Below are 17,965 nucleotides of genomic sequence, written 5' to 3'. Positions count from 1 at the left end.
CTTGGGGCAGTTGGCCTTTACATGCCCCAGCTCGTTACATTTAAAACATCGTCCAGCTGACGGGTCACTGGGGCGAGGAGGGCTGCTGGAGAACGGGGTGGTGGGACGATAAGGGGTCTGGAGGGCTCTTTGGGAGGTAGGTGGGGCTTTGGGCGGCCCCCGGTAATAGGGTGTGGTCTGGGGTGGTCCCTTCTGGTCTCCGCTCCAACTGCGACCAGTTTTCTTCTTCTCTGCCACCTCCACCCATCTGGCTCCAATCTCTCCTGCCTCAATTACAGTTTTGGGTTTCCCATCTAGGATGTATCTTTCTATTTCCTCAGGAACACCCTCTAAGAATTGTTCCATTTGCATTAGGAAGGGCAAATTTACTGGAGATTCAACACTTGCTCCTGATATCCAGGCATCCCAATGTTTCACAATGTGGTAGGCATGTCGGGTAAATGACATGTCTGGTTTCCACCTTAGGGCTCTGAACCTCCGACGAGACTGCTCGGGTGTTATCCCCATTCTGACTCTCGCCTTGGATTTAAACAGTTCATACTTGTTCATGTGTTCTTTAGGCATTTCAGCTGCCACCTCAGCTAAGGGTCCACTGAGCTGCGGCCTCAGCTCTACCATGTATTGGTCAGCAGAGATGTTGTACCCAAGGCAGGCCCTTTCGAAGTTTTCTAAGAAGGCCTCAGTATCATCACCTGCCTTGTAGGTGGGGAACTTTCTGGGATGGGAAGTGGTACCTGGAGAAGGATTGCTAGGGTTTGTTGGTATATTCTGCTGGGCCTTTATCCTCTCCATCTCCTCCACATGCTTCCTCTCTTTTTCCCTCTCCTCCTCCACATGCTTCCTTGCCTCCATTTCTTGTTCCTTCTTCAGCTGCATGAGTTCTATCTGTCTTTCATGTTCCCTTTGTCTTTCCTCAGCCTGAAATTTGGCTAATTCGAGCTGTAGTCGAGCCGCGGATTTTGCCATTCTAACCTCTCTGTTTTTACTAACTTTACACCCGAGGTTTAGAAATAAACAAACAAAACTTGGCTGTAAAATTTTGCTGTGCTGGAATAGAATACCTATTCTCTGATAGTGATTGTCAGCCTACAGAAAAAGACAATTCCCTTGTCTCTGCTCTGGGCCCAAATTAAAGCAAAAAACCTCCAACTGCTTGGAAACCTGCTTACCCAGCCCAAAGAAAAAGCAAATGGGTAGAACACACACCCCCTATTTACTTTTAGGAAGAAAAGAAAAAAAAAAACCCTGGGTTGGAAGACTGTGAATTTCCCTGCTGGAGTTAAGTACCCTGCCTCCAGGCAAAGAAAACCTGCAATTCACAAGATAATCCCCTTTTGTCTCTGCTTGGCCACAAAGCAGAGAGAAACCAAGCTGCTTTCAGTTTCAAAGCTGCTTTCTGGACTTTCTTTCCAAAGAAAAAAAAATTTCCTTTTTAAAATCTGTATTTCTAGTTCAAAAAATCTCAACTGGATCTCAAATGATTTCAGGTTAATCCCACCACTGTGCCACCATGTCAAGGTTCCTCCCCCACTCTGAACTCTAGGGTACAGATGTGGGGACCTGCATGAAAAACCTCCTAAGCTTATCTTTACCAGCTTAGGTCAAAACTTCCCCAAGGTACAAAATATTACACCCGTTATCCTTGGAATGGCCGCTACCACCACCAAACAATTACTGGTTACTGGGGAAGAGCTGTTTGGACGCGTCTGTCCCCCCAAAATACTTCCCAAAACCTTGCACCCCACTTCCTGGACAAGGTTTGGTAAAAAGCCTCACCAATTTGCCTAGGTGACTACAGACCCAGACCCTTGGATCTTAAGGACAATGAACAATCCTCCCAACACTTGCACCCCCTCTTTCCTGGGAAATGTTGGATAAAAAGCCTCACCAATTTGCATAGGTGACCACAGACCCAAACCCTTGGATCTGAGAACAATGAAAAAGCATTCAGTTTTTACAAGAAGACCTTTAATAAAAAATAGAAGTAAATAGAAATAAAGAAATCCCCCCTGTAAAATCAGGATGGTAGATATCTTACAGGGTAATTAGATTCAAAACATAGAGAACCCCTCTAGGCAAAACCTTAAGTTACAAAAAAAGTACACAGACAGAAATAGTTATTCTATTCAGCACCATTCTTTTCTCAGCCATTTAAAGAAATCATAATCTAACACATACCTAGCTAGATTACTTACTAAAAGTTCTAAGACTCCATTCCTGTTCTGTCCCTGGCAAGAGCAGCACACAGACCCTTTGTCCCTCTCCCTGCTCCCAGCTTTTGAAAGTATCTTGTCTCCTCATTGGTCATTTTGGTCAGGTGCCAGCGAGGTTACCTTTAGCTTCTTAACCCTTTACAGGTGAGAGGAGCTTTCCCCTGGCCAGGAGGGATTTCAAAGGGGTTTACCCTTCCCTTTATATTTATGACACCTCCTTTCTCACATTTATCTCCAGACTTTTTCCTCCTTGTCCAGATCTATTCTGCCCCCAACAATCTTCTAGTCATTGAACTTTTTGAAACGTTGCACTTTTAGAGAGAGGTAAGGGATTGACTCTATATACACAAATTTGCAGAGGGACAACAGGGTTGAGGTCTGTTATTTCTCACCTCTATATATTATTTATTTTAAAACATTGTTGCTGTTAACAAGCATGTTATCTCTGGAGACACAAATCCACAGTTTGAGAACTGCAAAACGAAGCATCTCTGATGGTATCTTCTAGACTGATCACTGAGTCCCATTGGGTAGATAGAAAGATTAACCTAAATAATCTATACAGAAGCCCCTGGAACCCAATAAGATTGGGTCTGTAATCCATGAACTATTGGAACTAATTTACAAAACTTTTCTTAAACATTACATGAATATATTGTCTCATACTTTAGAATTTATAATCCCTATACCATGATGAGATATCTTTGAGCTATAATGTATCCTAATTAAAACTATCATTAGATAGGTTTTTTCCTCAAAAAGCATTTTATCAAAAAAATCCCATTGAAATAAAAAAATCATGGATTTTTAAACACCTTGCTCTGAAGTAGGGTTTGCTCATATGCATGTCTGAATCAGTGGAGATTCAGGCAGTCTGGAATTTTAAAGACAATGTTTCCAGGTGAGCACTTTCTTGTAAGCATTGCTGAGGCAGGATCCATCATGTTCCTGTCAGGCTGAAATGTTTCAGTGCTGATGGTACAATTAGATGTAATATCCTTGAACTGATTAAGTATATTGACATTTTGTCTGTGCCTCTAATCCCTATACTAACAGGTTTCAGAGTAGCAGCCGTGTTAGTCTGTATTCGCAAAAAGAAAAGGAGTACTTGTGGCACCTTAGAGACTAAATAAATGTTCGTCTCTAAGGTGCCACAAGTACTCCTTTCTTTTGTGAATCCCTATACTGTTTTGTAATGGTGTCCATAAAAAAGCTTAGTACACACGCGCAACACAAGAGAAAAGGGAAGTATGTGTAAAAATAACATATTAAACTGTATTAAAATTTTTCAGAGGATACTCCCTTCTCCAATGATCAAAGAGCAGGGGAGGGAGTCACATTGCCTTGCTCCCTACCTCCCACTGTTCAATTACTGTGGGAACTGTTAAGTGCCAATGCCACCTATAGATGAAAAACAGTATTGGTGAAAAGAAGTCATCTTGGAATCAGACGTTTTGTTATAAAGCAGGCATTACAAAGAAGTTGTCTGGAGGCAGATGAGGAGGTGGCAGATGCAGTAATGTCTTAAAGTTTGTAACAACTTTGCATGTTGACAAGCCTTAAAGTCAAAATAAACAAACTTTAGCTCACGTATTAGGAAATCTTTTCTTGTATAGTGGGAGCCTGACTGAAAGTATATTAAAGTCAAATGGAATCTTTCCATTGCCTTTAATGAGCTTTGGCTCAAGCCTATATGGTGGAAATGGGGAATTTAATATCCCTACAGTCTTAAGCTCAGAACCTAGTAATCTTTTTGCATCCAAGTTCAGAATCCTTTACAGCCAGTAAAAGAAAACATTTATGTGAACGGACTTTTGAGTATGCATGACCAAGATGGTTGGTTTTTACTTTGGTTAGCATCTACCCCAAATACTAAAGGGGAAATAAATTAACAGCACCTCACTTTTGGCTTCAAAAGAAATATATATTGGAATTCAAAGAGCTTCTTAAATGACTAACAGGAAAACTAGCACTGTAGGTTATCCGACCTGACTAGCAATGTTCACTGCAGTTAATAGGAATCACAGTACAGGGCTTCTGATACTGTTGGTATTACAAAATCAAAAGACCTAGTCTTCCTTCAATAATTCCACCAAAAAACCTCAAACATTACACACACCCCCTACAGTATGGGGGGAGAAAGAGAGGCAGATTTTCTTGGGTTCACTTTAATAAATGATCAAGATGCTCATTTACCACTGTGATAGGTGTATGGTAGGTAGAAAGGAAGAAAAGTGAAAACATAAAAAGTAAGCACTGTGATGAGAACAAAATAAAAATACTGAATCGCAGGCCTCAGATTTACTAATATTGGATATATACTGTTAATATAAATAGTAGTTCAACTTTTAAAATAGGATCAAATATTCATTTTCTTCTTTTGAGATTTTCCCAATAACCATATTAATTTTAGTGTTTACTCATTTGTAGTACTTAGTTGCACCACCTAACAATAGAGAAATTAGTTGCTCATCCCTAAGAAAAAATTAACTGCCCCAGTCTGTTCCTGACATTATCACAATGTAGATCAGCAGGGCAGGCCCCAGCAAACACTGTAAAGGACAACTCTTCCATTATTCCCCACCCCAGAAGGCCCTCACTTTCTTCATCATTACTATAAAGAATGTCTGGTATGCAAGTATGACTGAACAGATCCCTGCAGTTCTATTGTGAACGTGAATCCTGAATTGAGAGCCCCATGGCTCTTGGGAACAGAAAGCAGCAGGCCAGCTTACAAATACTGTCTGGTACATCAATACAGTTATTATATATATGTTTGCTTAGTGCAGATAATTTCCTTAGCACTGTTCAAAATATGTAAAGACAATCCTTTCCCTGAAGAGCGTGCAGTCTAACAGACTATAGAGTTAGCAGTAAAATATCACATCAAGTCTATTTAACATTCAGAAACCCTTATGTTCAGCTATAGAGAGATAGTTTCTGCTCTACAGGGGTAGACAAGAAATCGATAAAATATCCATTCTTTGTGATACAGTAAATGAAACTAGCCTTTTCAAAAATTAGTACAAGATTTTTATTAACCCTTTAAACTCAGTCACAATCTCCCTCTTGTGTCTGCTACAGAGAAAGAGTAAACTATGCCAGGTTGAAACCTGGTTGCAGATGGAGCCAAGGTTCTGCCCTGCCCATTCTGCCCCCTCTTGCCCAACTGCATAAGGAGGGCAGTGGGGCTATTGTGGCTCTGCAGAGCCTGCCTGAGGTGACAGCCAGACTCGCTGGCCACAATTGCGCCTTATAAAATTACTTCTCAACTGTGCATACAAATAGGTTTCCCTCTTTGTATCATATGCAAAATTGTATATCCCTATACAATGCAGTGGATAAATGCAACTATGTTGCTTGGAAGAGATAATTAAAGTCATTCATCAAAAGATTCCATCCAAACAAGCTGAATAAATCCTTGGCTTGAATAGTAGCAGAAGAGGGGGAGGGGATTCCCTTTGTTAAAAAGTAAGTGGGGTCCTGATCTAATGTCCATTGAAGTCAATGGAAAGAGTCCCAGGAACTTTAATGGGTTGGATCAGGCCCTACCTAAGTGCACACAAAAATGTTCAACTCATTAAAATTAGAGGGTCATGTCTCTCTGGAGTAACTTTAATATTACTCTTCTATATTAAAAATGATAAAATTGCTCTGAACTGTTGCAACTGCTAGTTGGATGTTCATGAATCTGAGATTAGATAAAATCAAAATGTCTAGCAGCCTTAAACACAAGTCCTATGCTCTACACAATAACCAGACCTTGCACAGTTATTCTTGCACAGAAAGTATCCTAAACCACCCACTCCCCCCCACCCAATAATAGGCCCTTCTATTCTCCTCCTCTTCAGAATTTGCAAGAGCCAGCCTGGTATTTATCTTGCACTGACTGCAATTGAGTCCATCTAGTTCCCATCTGTTGGTTGCTGAGCAACTACACATCCAAAAGTGAAGATATTCTACTGATCCACCTTAGGGCTGGGTGGGCTACTGTGACCTATCCAAGGGTTTGTTATGGTAAAAGGGGGAAATACATAATGAAAAATAAATTGTGTGTTTGGTGAAAATTTTTTGTTGAATGTTACAATAAATTATAACATGCCATAAATGTGCACAGCAGATTAGGCATGTAAGGATAGAAGTAACTGTCCCAAAAATCTTAAATTCTAAAGCTTGACCTCTGCAGTGAGAATTGTGCGATTTCAGTGCATCTAAAAGTCCAATCCTGGAGTATTTATATATGTGGGTAGTCCCATTTGGGATACTAAGGAGTATTTATATAAATACAGAAGGCAGAATGAACAAGGAATATTTAACAGAACATGGGCTCAAGCCCCCACTTAGACAAATTACTGTAAAGAGTTAAAAATCTTTTTAGTAACATATCTCAGCTCTACAAAACAATGTTGTAAAATTAATGCAAATTGGAGTACAGTTAGCAAAAGAGCTTGTGATTTAGGAAACATTTTCTTACAGAGATTTAAAATAATCTTTCCCTAATCTTTTACCTCTCCAACATCTTTCCTTAGATCTCTTAGGCTTGTTTCAAGATATCGTACTTCATCTTAGGTTACTATGCAGATTCCTTCTTGGATTTATGTATTGTCGTACAATACAATATAAGACTTCCCTTCTGCATTTTCTGCTTCAACCACACATTACTGAGCTCCATGGAGGAGTCATTGGGTTAAATTATATATCCCATGTTATACAACTGTATCATTGGGTAAACCGTGGTTTCATCTACTTTATACAACCTTAGGACTTAATGTGTCCCAGCACATGGAATGTCTTTCTAAAAGTTGGTTTGTTGGTTATTTCTCCCAGACTCTTTAATTACAACCATTGCTTGTATTTAAAATAAAATAAAATAAACAAAACTTTGTCCAGTCCTTTGTGAACTACATACTCTAACAATTTGTTTCCAAACAAATGTAGTGGCAGAATTCCCACTCCCTATAATTTCAGATCTTTGGTTCCCATGTAGATAGATCCCGTACATTTGTCTAACACACACACTGTGCAACTTCTATTTGGTTTTATTTTGAGTCCTGATCTCATGTTATAGCTGCATATAAACATACACTCTGGTATGTTTACAGTATGTGGCAGTAAAATATTTGGCTGGAGGAGTTTCAGAAATGCCAATTTTAGGTGCATCCTTAAAACATACCTTGTTTGGTTTATGCTTGTCAAAAAAGGATGTAGGTTCATGTCCTCTGTGTCTATGTTTATTCCCTCTTCAGTACCCCTTTGAGCAAACTTTCTGCCACCAAGGACTCTCAGCCCAGGTTTTCACTGCTAGAGCCTAAACAGTCTAACAATTGTATCCACACCACAGCCTACAGTGTATGAAAATTCCACACACAAAATTACGATTACAAACCTTTAAACTTGAAATATGGTATTTCAAAGAACAAAAGTAGTCCCTCACCCCCCTCCATCACACACTAATTTGGTAAAATACAAGTTAGAAGGAATAATTATCAATTCTAGATTTTTCCATCATCATAGGGCACCAGCTACTTCAACAATGTATTATATTTCCAACCTTTGAGTTAAGTGACATTGGTAACAAAAATATAGGTTTCAATAGAGAGCTCTCTCAATAAAACACAATCCTAGTTTTTATGGATGGTTTCAGAGTTATCCAAGGTAAGCAGTATAAAGTAAGTGGATGATGCAGTGCACTTTATACCATTTTCCATGCTTTAATCTCAGAGGTTTATAAATATTAATACATTAATTCTTCATCCCTGTGCGATAAGCAGGGAGGTAAATATTATGAGCCCCAAATTACAGGCACAGAGTTTATCCCAAAGTTACACAGGAGAGTCTTTGAGACTAGAACCCTGATTTCCCAGCTCCATGATTCATGTCTTAAAAAAGGGAGGAAGATTTTGTGGTTACTTATCTTTTTGTCTGGAAACTGCCTTACTGTTTTTAAAGGAGCTTTGACATTTCACTAATGATCTTGTCATTATTAATTCCTTTGGTATTCACTGGTGGAAATGCTTTAATCATGTGAATTAATACCCTTCTACATGTTACATTTTTAGATAATTGGAGCCAATGTACTCTCCCAGTCTGCAAAGTCTTTACAAATTGGAATGCACTCTAAAGGGATGTACTGCTGTGAAACTACTTTCTGGTGGGCAAATTCCTTTTTTTAAATTATTTTGGGGGTGGAAGAGAGGAGAACTGATTTAAGGTGAAGAGGAGTGAAAGATTTAGTGAATGGATGTTCATTGCTTAAGCACAAGGGGAGCCAATATCAATTCAAAGCACAGCCCAAGTGCCATTAAAGGGAAAACATTCTTAAGGCATGAAGTATTTCAGTTTGGAAAATTGACAAGATAAGGGCTCTGTCCTTTAGATTAGTATTGAATTTTGGAAGTTGGACAGCCCACTTTTGAGCAGGTGTGACTTCACAGCTAGAATATGGCCCTTCCCAGGCAGTAATAAGAGAATTATCAATCAATTTCAACTTAGTATTTGTAATAATAAATGTGTAGGACTTGAAGTTTTTGGACAAAGTAAGCACCCCTAGAGCTGCACACCCTCTACATATAAATAATCCTTCAAGAAAAATGAAGTATTCAAAAACAACCCCCCACCACCACCTTTTTAGCTTTGCCTCTACAATGTAATGTATTGTGAAAATACAAAATCTGTTTTCATTAAACATTTTTAAATAATGAAAATATTTCTAGCCATGAGACCTTTATTTATCTCTTTTATAAATTTTGGACCTAAATATAGTTGTCCCTTTTAACTATGGAAAATTAGAACTAAAGAATTTTAAGCAGAGGGTAGTCAGATGATAGTAAGACAATATATTATATGCTGCATATTTATCAGAATCTATTTTGAGGAAATTATAAAGATGTAATAATAGAAGAAGAGTGAAATGTCTATAGTAAAAGTTACTTTTGAAACATGTAATGCAAAGAAGGCCATCTGCAAAGAACTATCACATCTATATAATCAAACAAGCAATTTTGTAATAAGTGGATCACTGGAATTTTGTACCCAAGAATAAATAATTCATAGATTTAAGGCCAGATGGAACCATGACCTCTGAATTTGAATTCTTGTCCATTGCCATTCCTCTCCCTCAGAGCCAAATGTCTATCCTCTTGAAGTCTGTGTTAAAACTCGAACTGACTTCAATCAATGGGACCAGTATTTGATCATCAGGCCTTTGTAAAACAACCATCGTTATTGTCTCGTCTTTTAAACCAGTGGAAGACATATATAAAATATGCATGTGATAGTTCTGCTCTATGTATAAAGAAAAAGGAAAACACATGAGAAACAAAATCTAGGGCATTTCAGTTTATTACTTACATTACTAACACCTAATCTCAGGATATATTTAGTTACTGAAAATAATTTCTGCTTATTCCTGCATTTTTCCTAACAAATGGAACAAAATTCCAACAACACAGAGGATTCCCTCCCAAAAAAAATAGTGTTTTATTGATTAAGTTTTAGCACACATTTACAAAGAATAAAAGAGCAAACAGGAGGAGCAAAATGTACTGCAGTCATATGGCTGCACCACCACCCAATAACTCAGGCCAAAAGTTCCAAACGTGGGTGCCTAAAGTTGGTCACCTAAATCCATATTTATGCAGTTTCATAAGTCAGTGGGAGCTTCACGTAGTCAGCACTTTCATAGGACAGGACACTTATTTGGGTGCCTATATTTTAGGCACCCACCCTTAATAACTGAAGACAGAATTTTAAATGGTTTCTCTGCCCAGTGTTTTACAAGGCATAGCAATGAGATTCATAACAAACACAAAATATAATGCATCATTCAACGAAAGAACACACATTTGACACAAGCAAAAGTCAGTGTAGCCTGCAGCATTCTAGAATAGATCCTTCTGCTCCAGCCACCATCTTCCTACTACCGCAGGTTGGGAACAAAAGCAGTTTGTTTGTTTGTGAACTCAAACATCAAGCTATTTCTATTATCCATCAACAGAGAAATACAGAACAAGGATAATTTGTGTTTTGTGCTTGGATTTTAAAATGGCGTGAATTTATTTAAAAATTAAGTTCAGTATTTCAGCTCTTGGCTAGTTACCTTTGTGGCTCTAGGTGGTCCCAAGGTTGTTCATCCGTAAGTTAAAAAGAGTAAGGACAAACTCTGACTCTCTGTTGTGCTGGTGCACAACAGGGTGGGGTTTGGGGAAGGTGGGTGTGGGAAGGGGTTATGTTGGTTGAAAGGACAAGCCAGATGACGGATCGCAGCCTGAATGTCTAGCGCCCTAAACTTTACTTTTAACACTTTATTAATTCACATACTTCTAAGGTACCCTTCCCTATGCATTTAGAAGTACATCAATTCCCTGAAGGAAGAGGAAGACTGTGCCCTCTCTCTCTCCTCTATCAAATCAGTTTGGTATCCCCCCCAGACACCATAGTTAATAGTAAGCTTTTGCTGGCAGCAGGTAAAGAGGTTCTTTTTCCTACTCATAGAAGTAAAGTGCTCCCTGCATTCGTGTCCTGACCCACAGAGGAATCCTGTTGTGGCCAGCAGAATTCTTCTTACAGAGAATCCAAACCTTGTCACCCTCAGACCTGTTATTGCAGTGGTGCCCAAACTTTACCTGTCATGGCCCACCTTACCAGTAACGGAATCTGTCCGCGCCCCCATTACTGCGCTGTTGGCTCAGCAGATGAGCTTTTCTGGGGGGGCGGAGAAGGAATGAGGGCAGAGCTGGGCTGGGGATGGAGTGGAGCTGCAGCTGGGGCCAGAGCTGGGCTGGGGGGCACTCCATCCCCACCCACTGTGGGGCTAGCCTGAGCCCCCCAACATGCCCCACCGAACATTCCTCTGCACCCCCCGAGGGAGGCACATCTCACAGTTTGGAAACCACTGCCTTAGTGTGTGGCGGGTGGAGTTGGAAAAGATCTACAAACCAGATCCATAAAATCTCTAATATAATATATAAAGTTACTCTATAACAGATCTAGTGATACCAAAGAAAAATGAATATACTGAAGTAAAATAACAAACCCATAATAAATAAGTGCAGAAACTTCATGTTGCTTTCCAAACCCACAATTATTAATGTCCTGTTCACTAATCAGTAAAACTTTTTGAAAATAGCTTATTTAACGGTATTCTATCACTTTCAAACATTTTAATACAAGACAGGTACAAAGATACATTGAATCTGAAATGAGGTGCTGAAAGTGCCCCTGTCCTGTTTAAAATAAGGATCTGTCAATTATGGTAGGGGTACAATATTATGTAGTAATTATATGCTCTAAAAGCCTGATCAAGAGCCCACTAAACTTCATGGAAAGACTCCCTCTGACTTGAAAGGGCTTTGGTTCAGGGCATGTGGAAGTACGAAATATCTTATTGAGTCTGTGAGGCCAAATAAAAATAAAGGAAAATAAGAGGTATATATAATTTCAACCTACCTCTATCTACCTTACAAAGCATTTACACTTGTATCAAAACTGCCATCACTGTCAAACTACTTAATAATTCAAAGCTATCAAACAGCCTCTTTTTAGCAGCAGAGAAATCCAAATAGATTCAGTGAAGAGTCCAACTAAAGTAATATTATAATCCCTATTTAAGTCATAGTATTATCTCTTCAACTTTTGCTATCCAGTGAAGCAACAGAACCAGTGACAAGATGCAGCCAGATTGTCTTGGATAAAATAAGAACTGACCCAAAGTCTTTTTTGAAACTTGAGGGGAAAAAATGAGGTTCACCTCCTCACCTCCACCACATCTACACTTAGTTCTGGTTGGGTCTGGAAGCAGAAGTGCTAATATTTCATTAGAAAGGCCACCCAGAAGCACAAAGTACCAGAAATCTCATGAAGGTTTGTTTCTGTAAGATGCCCAATTCAGTTTGCAGAGCTGCAAACAAGTTTTTGACCAGATAACTGCCTAGACCTTTGAGCCATTGGAGTTCTGCTCATCACTGCTACTACCCAAATCACTGTCTATATCCATGTGGAGAAGCTGACTTTTATATCACTATCATTACACAGCTAGGCACTCTTAATGCAAGCACTCAAACTTCAGTGATGAGGTTAGTGTAAGAAACTATAAATAATAAATACAAGCCTGGCACACAGAAAAATGCATAACTGTGGTCAAACCGTAAGACAGTGTCTTTGTTACAAATTTTAGAACTTTATTTTTCAAAGTGAAGTTAGTGTTAATGAAGAAGCGGTGCACGATGGAAACCTGACTACCACAAAATAATTCTCTAAAGAAAATGTATGGCCCAGATAGTACAAGCTTCCAAACACTGCACCACCGCTATGTCTTAACTCTTCTGATAGGCCTACCTCTAGGAATGAGATGGTGGATCAGTCTCTAGGCCCATTCAATCATTGGCCTTTCATAATAGCAGTCTTCATGGTGGCTTTTGTAATGTGGAGAAACTACACTTTGACCACACAACTCATTTCAAACTGACCACTGAACAAGATAAGTATTTTGTCACTACTGACCTCAATTGGATTAAAGTAACCTTTGGAACTAAAACATTTCACTTACAGTTACTAGTCCTCTGAGCTAGAGAGTCTCCCTTCTAATAGAATTTCTGAAAATTGCTGCTTCTTTCTCATGAGATTCTCTCACCTTACCAAAAAAACACTGTGTAAGCTAGACTTCAATCAAGATAACCAAAAGGTGCAAGTCATTCTCTGTTTCACAATTGATTTAGGATCTTCCATTATCTAACACAAGACTATTGTTCATTTTAAGGAAAAAAAAAAGTAATAATCGTATAATGGTTTAGAAAAAATGCCAGGTCATCTGGTTGAGGTCTCTTTGTCTGGTGCTATTTAGAATACGCATGTTGTCTCTCACACATACTTAGTCAGAATTATTGATGAGCAAATGTCAAACACCATACAGCATGTTCATAAAAATGGTACGTTTCACACAAAATCATGGCAGAAAAAACCCACACATGCGTCTGATAAAACCATCATGACTTCTTTTAAAATCTGAAATGGAATGAAATTAGTAATCCAAAACAATTCAGCTAGCAGTATATACTTTAACTGAATGATCACCACTGTCTAAGACAATCAGAGAATTGCTTGCTGTGTAAGTCAATGCCACAGGATAAGAAAGCCCTTGGGTAATTATGGGCCTTAAGACAGGAAATTCCTCAGGTTTTCCTAAGCACAATACAACTTGGTTATAGGCATCTGCTACTATTATGTGTCCCTCTCTGTCGAAGGCCACAGCAGTGGCATATATTTTGAAGGGAAACACTAGGTTTAGACCAAAGCTATCCATCTGGCCAATGAGTTTCATGTCAGCACTGAATATCTTCACTCTTGTGCTGCTGTAGTTTGGTCCCTTAGCTATCAGGTGCTCTATTACAGCGATAATACCAGAAGTCTGAGAAACTGCCACCTCTCTTGGGTTGCATAAGTTAGACTGGATCTTCTGAACTTTCTTTAGTTCTCCTTTTTTAAAATTGGCTGTCAACCGAGAAAGAGCACCTGCCTCTGGATCAGACAGGATAACGTCATTCTCTGGGGTGGTATCCAAACCCCATGGTAAACAAAAGGATTCCCTGATAACTAGCTTGCCTATTCCGTTAAAATCAAACACTTTCACAGAGCGATCGCCGCTGTCCGTGACAACCACGTGGCCGTCCAATGTAACTGTCACGTCAAGTGGGTATTTAATATCATTGCCTGCATCTCCTCTTTCCCCAAACTGTTGTATACAGCTTCCACTCAAGCCAAACAGCTTAATCCTTTTCTTGCCATCGTGTGCCACTACTACACAGTCAGACCCTCGACACATTGCAATCCCAGTCGGATCGATCAGCGTCCCCCAGCCTCCGAAAGAAAGGTTGAACGTTAAGCCTAGAGATGCTGATACAGCTGCTTCATTGCCAGTCCCAGTTGTTGTTCTTGAAGCTAAAGAAATATTAGTTGCAGGGCTTAAGATCTCTATCAGGTGCAGCAATGGTAAGCAGTCACTTGTCTCTGAGGATTTGCAAGCTCTTCGACAGAAAGGGCACTCCAACCTAAAATTCCTTGGGTGTGCTAGAGAGAATACACACTCCAAGCACATAACATGTCCACAGGGCAAGTTCCTCGGCCTGTGTTTCTTCTTCTGGCTATATTTTTCAAAACACACTTTGCATTCAAGTAGACTGACCTCAGTTTCCTTCACCAGTTCGGTCATAATCTGCATTCTATCAGGGGCCGTGGCAGACATAGTTGCAGCTTTAACAGGATTGTTGATTATACTGTGCTAGCGATGTGACGCTGCCATCTGGTCACATTGGACAGTCACAGGACTGTGTTACATCAGAGGCCTTTCCATAAATGCTGATGGTATGTTCCGTTTCAAAGCATTTACTGTAGTCTCCTGCCCTCTAAAGGAAACTTGGGAAAATGCAATGGGCTCACCAAAATATATTTTAATATTTTCTTACTGTTATCTTCACTTTTTCCCTCAAATATTTTGTTTAAATTCATTTGGAATGAACATATATCTAAACTGTAAACTATAAATCCAGACTCATATCATTTAAATCATGGTAATTTAGCATAGCAAGAGTGGTTTCATAGTCCACATCAGTTTTCGAGAGTCAATACATGATTAAAGTCCAATAAACCACACAAAAGCAGGAGGAAGGAAGAGGAAGGGGGTAGTGGGCAATTGAGGGGTAGTTATTCAGGATGCAATGAGTGAACAGGGCTGCGTTTATCATTTTCAGGAGCCCAGGCAAGAGCAGGAGTTTAATCTGTTAGAGAGGCGGTTCAGACCACTGGTTTCTTCCACCTCTTATCCTGCTACTGGAGATGGGCTGGGAAGTTAGACTAGGTCACAAAGGTTTCCTGTTCTGACCTCCTGCTGTTAACATTCCTCCCACACCCACATTGCCCATCCGGGGAGGCCCTTCTCCACATGCTCAAAGAAAGTTAAAGGGTCCTTGGGGTTCTGCTGGAAGTGGACTAAAGCAATTAGAAAGTCTACCTACCTGTTCCTTTTAACACTATTTTACTGAACAATGCTATGACCAAGAGAACCATGTCTAATAGGATGTCTGATTGCATTTCTCATTGCTATTACCTGGCTGACCTGCAGCTAGAGGCCAAGTCAAACTTCACTCAGTCAGGAGCAACGCAGCCACCGCTGCCTGCCTCAGGTGTGTTTCTATTACAGAGGAGGTGAAATGGCTACATCATGCACTCTGGGTGCCTTTACAAAAGTATTATTACTTGGATTCAGCCTCCTGGGAATGCCGTTTCAGACTCACCATGTTCCAGAACTTGTTTCCAAGATAGATGGGATCAAACTTCCCCCACGCCCACAAAGTGTTGATTTTTATTTAGGGATGTCTCTTACATTCTTTGTATTGATTTTGTCCAATTAATGTCTTTTTTTTGGAAAACTTGAATGTTAGGTCCAACCCTGGGCTTTTAAGGAGTAACTTGCTCCTTTTTGTATTTTTTAAAACCTCCCTGTTCACACTGTTGGCCTTAGCCTTATTACTGCTGCTCACTTCAGCTTTACTTTCATTTTCAAATATCCCTTGAGTATCTCATGGCCCAGGAGTAAGAATCGCACAGAGATAGTATTATTGGAGATGAGAAAGAACTTCCTTCAACTTCTTCTCTGAAAATATACTGCAGGAGGACACTCACTTGCCTGCCTCACCTCAGTGCTTGGAGGTTGCTTTTTGAGAGTTACTTTTCTCTTGATCCTTGTTGTTTATTTTTCTTCAAAGCACATTGTTGATCCTCTGTAGTTGGTTTATTTTTCTGAGAAGACAGACTCTCTTGCAAACAAAGAAACGGACTGGGATGCTAGAAGAGCAGTATTTATATAGCCAGCCAGTAGGGGGTCCTACTTTGCTCTCTACCCTGTCACCACCAACTTCAATGGTTAAAAAACAACAACAAAAACCTTAAAGTTTCATTAAAGTGATCACTCACTACTGGCTACAACTACAAATATCCTGAAAGCATCAGACCTGAGTCTGCAGCTCTTTGAATACAATGTTTGCAATGAACATCAAAAGCTTGCCACAAACAGAAATGGAGGAAAATTGACATATATTTCTAAAGCTCTGCTAATCTGTGGATGTCTACAGACCGTGTTTGTAGATCACTGATCGGATGTGGATACAAATACACTTCAATGCGATATGAATGCACAGCTAAATCTTTTAAACTGGATAATCTCAATATTTTAAAACAACTATTTTAACTATACCTGCCTCAAAAAAAAAAAAAATTATGAGCAAGAGACACACACACTTGATACAAGACATTGCTTCTACTTCCAACTCTAATGTTCATAACCCCTGGGTGAAGGGGCATGCCCCCATCCCAATCAGGAGAAGGCTAATGAGCTCCTCTGGGTTCAAGCCCTACCAAACAAACATGCCTGCAAAGCCAACTTCAGCTGGAGGAAGCAAGCTTAACAAGGAGAGCTGCTAACAGGAAGGGGCAGCAACCAGAAGGAAAACTGCTGTGCCTCAGATTCATGTTATGGAGTAGGTGAGAGGAAAACATCTGACAAGACTTCACGGCCCAAAGACTTACCAAAACCCCAAAACACCCTTGAAAGGGGAAAAGGCCTTTGAAGCTGCCGGAGTGTGACCCCTGAGGAAGGCCTTACATATCACACCCTTTAAATGTCAGGTTGTAATACTGTAAATCAGCTTTGGTTTCAGAGACTCTTCTCCACATACGGTAATGCGGGATGGAGAAGGAAAGGGGTCTGAGAACCAACATTAGATTGTGTCAGCATCCTAGTGAATTTTAGGTTATTTTAAAAAATCTATTATTAGGGACTCAAAACTAAAATTCCCTTTTGCAAAGTTGTAATAGTGTCTATAAACTAGCGACGGGAGACCCTCAAAGGTTTGAGTTCAGATAAATATCCAAAAGCTCATATGCTTATCCAAACCGCAGAAGGGTCTCCATTAGGGCCCACAATCCACATTCCCCATACAACCCTTCTTCCTGTGGCCGGACTCCGGATTCATAATTGTTGTATTGAGGGGGAAGAATATCACAGTTATAGAAAATTTCAAGGGGCATCTACTCCCGGTGTCTTCTGCTCTCCTCTCAGTTGAGTCACTTTCCTTACCCCTCTTGGAGATCTATAGTTGACTGTGTCCCCCTCATCCAGTGATGGCTGCTGCTGAATATTCTGCTTTGCTCTCTGCTAGCCAGTCTCTACTCTGCACAGCACAGAGCAACAGAGGTAGGGAGAAAAAGACAGCAGCCGTCAAGCAGCCTCCTGCCTCTTCTATGCAGCAGTCACTAGTGGCAGGAGCTCAGAATTACAAAAACAAAAACTTTTCAAAAGCTGCAGCTGTCAGCACTGTGTAGCTCCTAGGACATGGGCTGGAACTATGAACACTTGGGATGGGACTGCAAAGCTCCAGACAGACAGACAATATTGGTAGCTATGGAGAACGGTCATGGTCATTTCTTTTTATACACACACACACACTCTGGACTGCACCCATCCCATCGAAGATGGAATCATGGACGCAGCCGACTTCGAGCAGTTCTTGCAGGAACAAATCAAAGTGAATGGAAAAGCTGGTAATCTGGGTGGAGGTGTGGTGACCATTGAGAGACGCAAGAGCAAAATTGCTGTAACTTCAGAGGTGCCATTTTCCCAGGGATATCTGAAGTACCTTTCTAAGAAATATCTGAAGAAAAACAACTTGTGTGACTGGCTGTGTGTAGTTGCCAATAGCAAG

The 17,965-nt window shown here is 40.1% G+C and overlaps 1 protein-coding gene across 1 annotated transcript; it reads right to left on the bottom strand.

Moving 5' to 3' along the window:
- Positions 1–9,536: 9,536 nt before the first annotated feature.
- NHLRC1 (NHL repeat containing E3 ubiquitin protein ligase 1) lies at positions 9,537–17,937 on the bottom strand. The gene has a single exon (XM_048839970.2). The coding sequence runs from the start codon at positions 14,449–14,451 to the stop codon at positions 13,249–13,251; it is 1,203 nt and encodes a 400-aa protein (XP_048695927.1). The 5' UTR covers positions 14,452–17,937; the 3' UTR covers positions 9,537–13,248.
- Between the last annotated feature and the right edge of the window lie 28 nt (positions 17,938–17,965).

Source organism: Caretta caretta, chromosome 2 (genome assembly GCF_965140235.1).
Source record: "Caretta caretta isolate rCarCar2 chromosome 2, rCarCar1.hap1, whole genome shotgun sequence".
Taxonomy (NCBI): domain Eukaryota; kingdom Metazoa; phylum Chordata; order Testudines; family Cheloniidae; genus Caretta; species Caretta caretta.
Note: the sequence above shows the minus strand (reverse complement) of the source record. Positions and strands in the feature narration are given on the sequence as shown.

Excerpts from the sequence above, each read along its gene's own strand:
- NHLRC1 (XM_048839970.2), bottom strand. The coding sequence starts at position 14,451 with ATGTCTGCCACGGCCCCTGATAGAATGCAGATTATGACCGAACTGGTG.